The following is a 12,215-nucleotide window of genomic DNA, read 5'->3' as shown; positions in this document are numbered from 1 at the left end:
AACCACCCGAATTTCATGGAGAAGTGAATCCTCTCACTAGTATGAGATGGATTGACGAAATTGAAGAGACGTTTATGATTTGCGAATGTCCAGAAAGATTGAAAGTAATGTTTGCGGCCCATCAAATGAAGGGACGAGCACATGAATGGTAGGATATACAGGTGAAAACTTATGGGTTTGAGGTAGCGTTGAAGTTCCCTTGGAAGACGTTCAGGGAGATGTTTACCGAGAAGTTCGCGCCTAAAGCTGAGACTGATAAGTTATGGAGAGAGTTTCTTGATCTTCAACAGGGGATAATGTCTGTTACTGAATTAACAGGAGTGTTCAACGATAAGTCCCGTTTCTTTCAAGAGTATACAGGAGATCCTAAATTGTTGAAAGATCACTACCTTCAATGTCTGAATTTGGAAATCCGGGAGTTTATAGACCCAGAAGTACATGATACCCTTCCTAAAATAATGAATCGGGCCTTGAAACGAGAACAAGAGTTACAGAAAAAGGCAACTGAGGCGGAAGGAAAACGTAAAGTTGAACATGCATTTTCGACTCCCCAATCAACTCAATCAAAGAAGTCCAAACTTGGAGCAGGATTGCAAGTGTTTCACTGCCCGTCTTATCAACCAACTAGTAGAAGAGATGAGAAAGAATTTCCACAATGTGGTAAGTGTGGTAGGAAACATTTGGGAGAGTGTAGGTTTGGTAGTAATGTTTGCTATCGTTGTGGGAAGACCGGGCATTATGCAGCTAACTGTCAGAGCTCTTATAGATTGTGTTATTATTGCTACAAGGATGATCACATACAGGCTAATTGCCCTAAATGGTTGGAGGATCAGAAAAGGAATGAACAAAGAAAGTCTGCAGGAAAGAAGGTTGGTTCTAGTGGGAAAAAACCGAAGACCCGAGCTTATCAAATTACGACAGAAGAGGCGAAGGAGTCTTATGACGTGGTCACAGGTACCTTCCCTGTCAACTCTATACCTGCACATGTCCTATTTGACTCCGGAGCTACTAGATCATTTGTATCATTGAGTTTTTGCAAGTTGTTTGACATTCCTCTTACTAAATTAGAGAATCCTTTAGAGGTAGAGATTGCTGATGATAAATTGGTTATTGTGAGTGATGTATATGAAGGATGCAATTTTGAGATTGATGATGAAATGTTTAAAATTGACTTAATTCCTATGCACATAGGAGAATTTCATGTTATTGTTGGAATGGATTGGTTAGGGAAGAACAAAGGGGAAATTTTATGTTATAAGAAGATGGTACGAGTACAATCACCAAGTGGGAAGATTATCAATGTTTATGGAGAGCAGGCAAGGTGCGTCATTTCGGTGTGTACTTATGCTAAAGCTAAACGGTATTTGTCACACGGTTGCAAGGCCTTTCTTGCACACGTGATAGACAATACAAAGGTTGTAAAAGACTTGAGAGATATACCAGTTGTTAATGAATTTTCGGATGTATTTTCGTAAGAACTACCAGGTATTCCGCCTGACAGGCAAGTGGAGTTTCGAATTTACTTAATGCCCGGGTCAGCTCCTGTTGCTAAAAATCCATATAGATTAGCCCCAACTGAAATGCAAGAAATGATGAATCAATTGCAAGAGCTGCTTGATAAGGGCTTTATTCGCCCAAGTAGTTCACCGTGGGGAGCTCCTGTACTATTTGGGAATAAAAAGTATGGTACAATGAGGATGTGTATAGACTATCGAGAGTTGAACAAAGTAACCATCAAGAATAGGTATCCTTTACCTAGGATTGATGATTTGTTCGACCAATTGCAGGGAGCTAATTTCTTTTCTAAGATTGATTTAAGATCAGGGTATCATCAGTTAAAGGTAAGAGAAGAAGACATACCGAAGACAACCTTTCGTACGAGGTATGGTCACTATGAATTCGTAGTTATGCCGTTTGGGTTAACCAATGCACCTGCAGCTTTCATGGATATGATGAACAAAGTCTGTCATCTGATGCTTGATAAATGAGTGATTGTATTTATTGATGACATCCTTATTTATTCAAGAAGCAAAGAGGATCACGCGAGGCATTTAAAGCAAATGTTAGAAACATTGAGACGAGAGAAACATTATGCCAAATTGTCTAAATGCGAGTTTTGGCTTCGAGAGGTGCAATTTCTTGGTCACGTTATTAATGTCGATGGCATTCAAGTGGATCCCTCGAAAGTTGAAGCTGTACTTAAGTGGGACTCACCATCAAGTCCTACAGAGGTAAGGAGTTTCTTGGGTTTGGTGGGTTATTACCGTCGATTTATTCAAGACTTCTCAAAAATTGCAACTCCTTTAACCAAATTGACAAGAAAGAATGTGCAGTGGAAATGGGAAGATAAACAAGAAGCGGGTTTTCAACTATTAAAAGAAAAGTTAGTTCAAGCTCCTATATTGGTACTACCAGAGGGCAATGAAGACATGGTAGTATATTGTGATGCCTCCAAGCGAGGGTTAGGATGTGTTCTTATGCAAAGAGGAAAAGTCATTGCATATGCTTCCTGACAATTGAAACCGTATGAAAAGAACTATCCAACACATGATCTAGAGCTAGCTGTCGTGGTTTTTGCTTTGAAGATATGGCGGCATTATCTTTATGGTGTTAAATTTGATATCTACACTGATCATAGTAATTTAAAATATTTCTTTGACCAGCATGATCTTAATAACCGACAAAGAAGATGGTTAGATTTGGTTAAAGATTATGATTGCGATATCTTATACCACCCAGGAAAAGCTAATGTTGTCGCTGATGATCTTAGTAGGAAGACGAGTCATACTTCTTTGAAAGTTAATTGTTTAGCCATGGTATTTACTTCTACAATTATTGATGAGATTCGAAATGCACAAATAAGGCCATTAGAACCTCAGAATGTTAAGGCTGAACGAATTAAAGGACAGGTTGAAGAGTTAGTTGAAGACACTCGAGGCTTAAGAACTCGATATGGAAGAATCTGGATTCCTAAAACGGGAGGAGTCAAGCAAATGTTATTGGAAGGTGCTCATAAATCAAAATATTCTATTCATCCCGGAGCAACAAAGATGTACAAAGATCTGAAGCGTGATTACTGGTGGCCTGGTATGAAACGAGATATAGTGAAGTACGTTCAAAATTGTGTTACATGTTTACAGGTTAAAGCAGAACATCAACAGCCATACGGAAAACTCCAACCTTTAGAAATACCAGTATGGAAGTGGGAACAAATCACCATGGATTTGATCACGAAATTGCCAAAAACTTCTCGACAATATGATGCAATTTGGGTGATTGTTGATAGATTAACAAAAAGTGGATTATTCTTACCGATTAAAAAGTCATCGTCTTCTGAAGTTTTGTCAAAAATCTATCTTCGAGAAGTGGTTGCTAGACATGGAGTTCCGATTTCCATTGTTTCTGATAGAGATACCCGTTTCACTTCTCGCTTCTGGAGAAATTTTCAAGAAGAGTTGGGTACACAATTGCATATTAGCACTGCTTTTCATCCTCAGACTGATGGCCATAGTGAACGCACAATTCAGACTTTGGAAGATATGTTGAGAGCATGTGCTATAGACTTCGGAGGTAGCTGGGATACTCACCTCCCACTTGCAGAATTTTCATATAATAATAGCTATCATTCATCGATTGGCATGCCACCGTATGAGATGTTATATGGTAGAAAATGTAGAACTCCTATTTGTTGGGGTGAAGTTGGTCAGAGAGAAATGGGCAGTACTGATATTGTACAATTGACAACAGAAAAGATTGATCAGATTCGAGAAAGATTGAAAATGGCACAAGATAGACAAAAATCATACGCTGACAAAAGAAAAAGACTTATTGAGTTTCAAGTTGGAGATAAGGTGATGTTAAAAGTATCACCATGGAAAGGAATTATACGCTTCCGCAAACGAGGAAAGTTAAGTCCAAGATATATTGGACCATTTGAGATTATGGCATGTGTTGGCAGAGTAGCTTATAAATTATCTTTACCTGAGGAACTTAATACAATACACAACACATTTCACGTATCCCAACTAAGAAAGTGTCTTGTTGATGAAGCAACTTATGTTCCATTGCCCGAGATTGAAGTTGATGATAAGTTGCGATATGTGGAAGAGCCAATAAAGATAATAGACCAACAAATGAAGCAACTGAGACGTAAGACCATATCTCTACTCAAAGTCCAGTGACGACATAGAAAGGGAGACGAATTTACCTGGGAGCCCGAAGAATGGATGATGATTTATTGTCCTGCAGTTTACCAAGAGTGGTTCGTGAGGACACGAACAGAATAACGGGAGGAGATTTGTAACAGCCCATATCTTTAAGGTAATAGATTATACTATAAAATAAATAATTATAATTATAACTAATAATATAGATATTATAGTGGGAGGGGCTGTTTTGAAATAGCTTAAAAGTATAGGGACTAAAGTGAAAATTTAAATAATAACTTGGTTATAAGCTGGAAGTCGAACGACTTCTATTTGTCTTCTGTTATAATTCAGTAGGCTTCTAACTACCTTTAGTGGTTTGATTCTTGATTAAGAATACTAATAATGAAGTGTAAGAACAAAGATGATAATGGAGAGAAAGAAGTATAATACTTGATGTAAGTATATTAGAATGGTGTTTTTATCTTGTACATATTGATGCATATTTATACTACAAAGAGTGTTACATATTTGACTTTTGTGAATTATATAAAATTGTTAGCCACCATTTCTTGACTTCTACTTCAATAATTGATGTATTATAACACTCCCCCTTGGATGACAATTTTAGTAGCGAACAACTTGTACTGCCTCGTTAAAAACCTTGCTAAAGAAAAACCCAGTGGGATAAAAACTTTAGCTAAGGGAAAAAGAGTGCAGTATAAGGTTGACTCCCCCTCAAGTAGACATCATTGAGTCGTCACATCTTTTGAACTTGACTCATGCCAATATTGTGAACGTGTGTTCTGGAAATAGCAGTTGACAGTGCTTTGGTATAAAGATCAGCAGAGTTGTTGATTGAACGTATCTCATTTCAATCTGGTTGGCTTTTATAAGATCTTGAGTATCTGAGAAGAATCTAGGGGGTATGTGTTTTGTTCAGTCACTTTTGATATATCCTTCTTTCATCTGTGCTATGCGAGCTGGATTATCTTCATAGATAGTTGTTGAACTTTTATCGCGTTCTAGTCCACAAGAATCAATAATGAGTTGTGTCATTGATCTTAACCAAAAACATTCCCGAGTGGCTTCATGTAATGCAATCACTTCGGCATAATTTGATGATGTTGCAACAAGTGTTTGTTTTTTAGAACGCCATGATTTTGTGGTACCTCCATTTAGGAATACATATCGAGTTTGAGATTTATCTTTATGAGGATTTGATGAATGACCTGCATATACATAATCAACCAAATCTTGTTTTGAAGCGTTAGAATAAAATAATTTTAAATCGGCAGTTCCTCAAGGGTATCAAAATATGTGTTTGATCCTGTTCCATTGTCATTTGGTAGAAGTTGAGCTGAATCTTGCCAACAAATTAACTGCAAGAGAAATGTCAGGTCTTGTACAATTTATAAGATACATAAGAACCTCAATTGCACTAAAATATGGAACTTCCGATCTGTTAAGATTTTCATGATCTTCGCAGGGATGAAATAGATCAGTGTCAATATTGAGTGATCTAACAACAATGAGTTTGTCTTTAAAAGATGTTTTAAAATCTTTTCGGTATAAGTTGTTTGATGTACAAGTTAACCATTAGGCATATGCTCAATTTGCAATCTAAGGTAATACTTGGTATTTTCAAGATCTTTCATTTCAAAATAATTCTTTAGAAGTTGAATGGTTTCATAGATCTCTTTATTTGTTCATATGATGTTAAGATCATTGTTTTTCATAATAAAATAACATGGCAAATAAGTTTATGTGTATACACTTTTCTTATCAAGTAATCACTTAATCAGTTATACAACATACGTCCTAATTGTATAGACCCATATAAAAATCTTTGTGATTTAATAGAATACATTCCCTTGGGTTTTGCATTAGATGCTTATGATACCTTAAACCCTTCAGGTATATTCATGTATATCACTATCAAGTGATCCATACAGATAAGTAGTTACAACATTCATGAGATGCATTTAAGTAACTATCAGGTTGATTAAGTATCTAATAAGTAATTGTATCCATTACAGGAGGATAAGTTTTCCTCATAATTCATTTCCGGTCTTTGTGGGAAATCTTGAGTTACAAGTCTAGTTTTGCCTTGTAACTTCATTTGCACATTTCTTTTTTCGGATAAAAATTCATTTGTATCCCATACGTTTCACATTTTTCAAAGTGATAACGATTAATCCGAAAACTTTTCTTTTATTGAGCGATTCTAATTCAGCTCGTATTTCTCCTTTTCATTGAGCTCAATCATGTCTATTTTGATATTCAATGACAGATTTTGGTTCTAGATCATCATCTTTATTCATGATGTCATTGTAATATTATATGAAAATATCTCATCAAGATTTTTTTTTTTTTTCATTTCATTTCGGTTCCATAATATTGCATAATTTATCGCAATTTATGTATTTACATTTATCAATATCCTCTGCAGAAGGAATATTGATTTATGGTTCTTCTTGAACACTTTCTTTTATCTCATTATCAGCTGATTTTCCTTTTCTAGGATTTTTATCTTTGGAACCAATTTGTCTTCCACGTTTCAGATGTGGCAAAGACTCATGAGTGACATTATTGCCAGCTTTTGGAATTTCAATTCGAGCTGGAGCATTTCCTGCTATTATATATGATTTAGTCACTCTTTTGTATCTTTAAATACATAAAGTAATTAATTTGCAAATTCTTGCATATGCATTATTTTTTAACTTTCTTTTCGCATTCTTTTGTGCGAGAATCAACATACCTTAATTGATGTTCATACTATGAAACATCATTTTCTTTATTTTTCATTTCTCCCCCTAATCTAGGGAACAATGTTTCATTAAAATGACAATCATCAAAACGTGCTGTAAAAACATCACCCGTCATGGGCTCAATATATCTTATGATTGAAGATGTTTCATATCCAACATATATTCTCATCCTTCTTTGAGGAATCATTTTAGTGCGTTGTGGTGGTGCAATTTAAAAATACACTGCACAACCAAATGTTCTATTTTGGCTCTCGACGAAAATTAAGTTGGTAGGGGAGAATATTTATGATTTGCACTTGGTTTAATGTGAATCAATGTCGCATCATGTAAATTTACATGTCCCCATATAAATATTGAGAGTTTTGTACTCATTACCAATTGTCTAGATATTAGCTGCAAGCAATAAATATTCAGCTAAATCAATTTTGTATGTACATGAGCAATAGGATGTTCAACAACAATCCCTATAGAAATATAATAATCATTAAATGCTTGAGATGTTAACTCATCAGCATTATCAATTTGCACCCTTTAATGGTGTAATCAGAATAATGTGTTCTCAATTTAATAATTTGTGCAAGAAACTTTGCAAATGCCATATCACGGCTTAATAACACACAAACATGAGACCATCCGCTAGATGCGTCTATTAGAACCATGAAATATCAAAATGGTCCACTTGATGGATGAATTGGTCCATATATATAACCTATTCTTTTCATTAATCACCATATGTGCTTTTCATTAATCACCATATGTGCTTTTCATTAATCACCATATGTGTTTTTCATTAATCACCATATGTGCTTTTTCATTAATCATCATATGTGTTTTTTCATTAATATGCGCTTTTCAGTGCTACATAGATATTTCTCATTTCCGATTATCATTGACTGATAATCATATCCATTATGATATATATCAGAGAAACTTAACAAATTTCTCTTTGATTTGAGAGAAAACAAGACATTGTTTATAAGAAAATTCGTACCATTTGGTAATATGAATTTTATCTTTCCATTTCCTTTTTGCAGGACCTAATATAGTATTTATAATTCTTTCAGATGATTTCAAATCAATGAAATATTTCTTAGATTTGATCATAATGTGTATGTTACTACTATCTGCAATACATAGCTCTTTACCATTTAATTGATGTTGTATTCTCAGCCCCAAAAAAATGTAAAGAGTAAAAGGGAATCAAATGAACTCACCATACGATATTTTGTAGTAAAAATATGCATACGACGGAACTGAACAATGCAAGGTTGGCCTCGGATTCACGAACCTCCAAAAAGAATAGGCTAAGAAAATAATGCGCCAGCCCGGACTCGAAGGAAATAATGCGCCAGCCCGGGCTCGAAGGTAGTGCAACATGTTCATTTGCACAGGGCCCAATAATTTAAGTGGCTCAATATATTTTATTTTATTAATACACAAAAGTTAACTTAGCCCAAGACACATCAAACCTAAGAGGATAAATGCAGGCTTTAATTCTTACTGATTGTAGATCATGAATTTACAATTTATAGAATACATATTTTATAATCGATGTGGGATTACAAAAAGAAATTAGTTAAAACTAACGATGTATTCTCTTTTAATATAAGTTAAAACTATCTATGTGTGATTATAAATCATCACTTTTATATTTCTTATCGAACCCATCAACGATTTTTGATAATTTTTTTTTTTTTTTTTTTTTATATACAATTCAACCATTAGCTTATATATGGATACGTGAAAACAATTTATGATAGAGGCCTTTTTTTTTTTATGCATCGCTCGGGGCACCGAAAAACTCGGGACTGGCCCTCGTGGTATGCATGTAACTCGAAGAATAAACACAAAGATTTAGGCGATGGTGGACTGTGTGTTAGAAGATCTTGGAGGCCCAAGGCCAGTTTTTTGTAGCAGCCCAATTGACCCAACAATAATATAAGTCACTGCCCTTTAGCATATGGTAGGCAAAAGTGATTAGTTCGATGGAAAAAAAAAAATTAGCTTTAGGCGATTCAATCATTAATAGCAACAATATTATACCATACTTAAATCAAGTAAAGGCAAAAAGTGATTAGTTCGATGGAATAAAAAAAATAGCTTTAGGCGATTCAATCATTAATAGCAACAATATTATACCATACTTAAATCAAGTGGGGTTCTTTTGATTATTTTGTGTCGGCCCGTGATATTTTAGAATCCAAGAAACTTATAAGCAACTTAATTATAATAAATAAAATAATAATATATATGTATGCATATTTACAAAAGTTTATTTAGAGAGAGAAAATATAAATCGGGTATATGTATAACATATATTTCATAGGGTACAAATGGTAATGCATTCACATGTACAACTTTGAGCATGCAATCCGTTATAAGATGGTATGAGCGCAGGCACACACCCACAAAACAGATTTAATTCTCACTCATCAGGCCATTATTGTCTGAAATGAAATTCTGAATATTCTCGAGATCTCAGGCAGGTAAAAAAAAAACTTTTTCCTACTTATAACTTGATTTCATCTTAATTAATTTATAGTTACATTAAAATTCACAAAACTACCTTCATCCTTATTGATAGTTTTGCAGATTATTACAGAGTTTGTTTTGTACAACACTAAAAGTCATTTATTATTAGCTTTATATCATACAAACTGTCCTATGATATAAATAATGAAGGAGTACGTTTGTGCCAGGAAGAAGAACAAATGGGTTGTGAGATGGTTGTTTTATATGTGTAAGTAATATATGTATATGTATCTTCATATTTCTTTTTTTTTTTAACTGTCCCTCTCAAAACGGGTTCATTTTATGATTGTTGTAAAGTCTTGGTTTTCTTGTTAATTAATTAATTCAAAGTATTTTAAATTAAATAACGTCAACAATTTTGGAATACCTGATGAGTATAACTCAGTGGTGGAAGAATCCAAGCTGATAAAATTTTGATCAGAAGACACTTCGGAGGTTTCTAGATCTTCCGGTGGTTTTAGCGGCGGAGGACGATGACCGGTGGGAATCTTGAGAGGTGGAAGTGGTGGTTGAGTAACTATAAGAATCACCATGATTATATGGAGCTCTTCGTGCTGATAACGTGTTATAATTCAGTAGGCTTCTAACTACCTTTAGTGGTTTGATTCTTGATTAAGAATACTAATAATGAAGTGTAAGAACAAAGATGATAATGGAGAGAAAGAAGTATAATACTTGATGTAAGTATATTAGAATGGTGTTTTTATCTTGTACATATTGATGCATATTTATACTACAAAGAGTGTTACATATTTGACTTTTGTGAATTATATAAAATTGTTAGCCACCATTTCTTGACTTCTACTTCAATAATTGATGTATTATAACATCTTCCATATTTCTAATTTATAAATAAATAATAATAAGAGAAAAGAGGGAGATAACGATGACGATGATGAATTAAGGAGAGGAAGCTTTAATCTAACATATTTGGCTCTAAAAGTGGAATTAGTTAAGTCTCAAAGTTAAAGGTATGTATTTGCTTATTGTGTAATATATAGTTTGAGTTTAGAGTTTATGAACCCTAGCTCATAAATTGAAAAAGTAGAGTATATGTGTATGTATATGTATCAGTATGTAGATAATTATGTATCTATATTTATGGTTGTCGCAAATGAAACAAATTAGGGTTCTTGATATGAACCCTAATTGTAAGAATTTGGGGAAAATGAATAAAGTAACTATAAAATGATACATATATGAAATATGACATGTAGTAAAGAAATAAATAAATATCGAGATAATATCTCAGGGTTTTTATGAATCCTAAATTATTAAATTGATAACAAGTTAGGGTTCTTGATATGAACCCTAATTTGAGTAAGTTGAGAGATAACAAATAAGATAGGTGTAGTAATGATCTAAGTATGTTTATATGATAACTAGTGACGAAAATAATAAGTAATGTAATGGATAGTTTGTGGTTCTTCATATGAACCTAATTCATAACTTTAGTTGTTTAAATTAAGGATATGGATAAATGGTAAAAGAGAGTTTGGGAAGTTTGTAACTAGCTAATTAATTGTAGAGAAGGTTAAACTATAGATGTTTGATTTTTATATTTGATGTTGTGTAGGCTGTGTGTGTATGTTAAATGTTGCTATATGGTGCAATTGTAGGTAAAAAGGAAGGAAGGAACTCAACTTGAATGCTTATTATTGTTGATATCCAAATTGCTACCATAGTGGTTTAACGAAGGTGAGTTTGTATGCAGAATTAAATAGGATCCATAGTTAGGTGATTATTTATATATTCACCTAATTGCGAGATGGTTTAGTTACTTTAATGTACTAACCATATTGATATGATGATATGTTGTTATGTTATGTTTGGCATCATATGGAATATGTAAATGGATTATGGATGTCTTATGAGATCATTTGGATTATGGTATGGATTATGGATGTCTTATGACATCATTTGGATTATGTTATGGATTATGGATACATTGGCCAATGTTATCAATATGTGGATTATGATTTCTATGATTGCCTATAATGATATGTGGATTATGATAATTGTTGCCTATTTGATTTCCTAATACTACTCACTAAGCTCTTATGCTTATCCGTTAGTTGTGACATGTTTTATAGGTACAAAAGATAAAGAAGTAAGAAGTGGTCATAGAGAAGGAAAAGAACGAGCCAGGGATTAGAGTGGATTGCATATTGTAAGTGCTACCCAATGTTTCTCTTTTGAATTACCGTCTTATTCCTAGCTTGAAAGGATGCCCATGTTTTAAAGTTATGTTTGGTTTGATTTTTGAAAGTGTCGACTGATATTTTCGGGTATGTAGAAGTAATCTTTTGAAGATATATATATTTAGGTATGGTGTTGAAAATGTAAAAGTGATACGATAATAATCTTTTGAACTTGATATGTAAAGTGAAAGCAAGTTAATGGTTGTTATTAAAGTGTGTATGTAGTTTCAAAAAAAAAAAAAAATTGGCGTTTTTTCACTGGATCATCACCATTTGGAAAGGCAGAATGAAACTTAGTCGAGTCTATTATATCTTCAATTCAACTTGCATACTTCTGAATTGAAGCCCTACGTTGTCACCCACCTCCGCACCAAATTCGGGAGTTTCATCAACGCCAATATCTCTCTCGTCCTCGTAGTGATTTTCTTACTTGTACTTCCTCCATTCCAAATCTTTTGTCTCAGACAAAGAACACGCTGTTTAAGAAAAAGTTAGTGCCACGTGTAATTTTTATTAACATTTGAGTTTTTTTTGTTAACTTTTGAGTTTTATCCATTATTTTTTAC

At 33.8% G+C, this 12,215-nt stretch overlaps 1 protein-coding gene and 1 long non-coding RNA gene across 2 annotated transcripts; both read left to right on the top strand.

Moving 5' to 3' along the window:
- The first annotated feature begins 218 nt into the window (after nucleotides 1-218).
- LOC139868791 (uncharacterized) lies at nucleotides 219-1,475 on the top strand. The gene has a single exon (XM_071857133.1). It carries the CDS (start codon nucleotides 219-221, stop codon nucleotides 1,473-1,475), a length of 1,257 nt encoding a protein of 418 aa, XP_071713234.1.
- An 8,810-nt stretch (nucleotides 1,476-10,285) lies between these two features.
- On the top strand, nucleotides 10,286-11,859 carry LOC139867620 (uncharacterized). Its single transcript, XR_011765893.1, has 3 exons — nucleotides 10,286-10,419; nucleotides 11,068-11,146; nucleotides 11,542-11,859. It is a non-coding gene; the product is annotated as an uncharacterized lncRNA (long non-coding RNA).
- The last annotated feature ends 356 nt before the right edge of the window (nucleotides 11,860-12,215 follow it).

Source organism: Rutidosis leptorrhynchoides, chromosome 9 (assembly GCF_046630445.1).
Source record: "Rutidosis leptorrhynchoides isolate AG116_Rl617_1_P2 chromosome 9, CSIRO_AGI_Rlap_v1, whole genome shotgun sequence".
Lineage (NCBI taxonomy): Eukaryota > Viridiplantae > Streptophyta > Magnoliopsida > Asterales > Asteraceae > Rutidosis > Rutidosis leptorrhynchoides.
The sequence above is the reverse complement of the archived record's forward strand: the minus strand, read 5'-3'. Positions and strand labels throughout refer to the sequence as shown.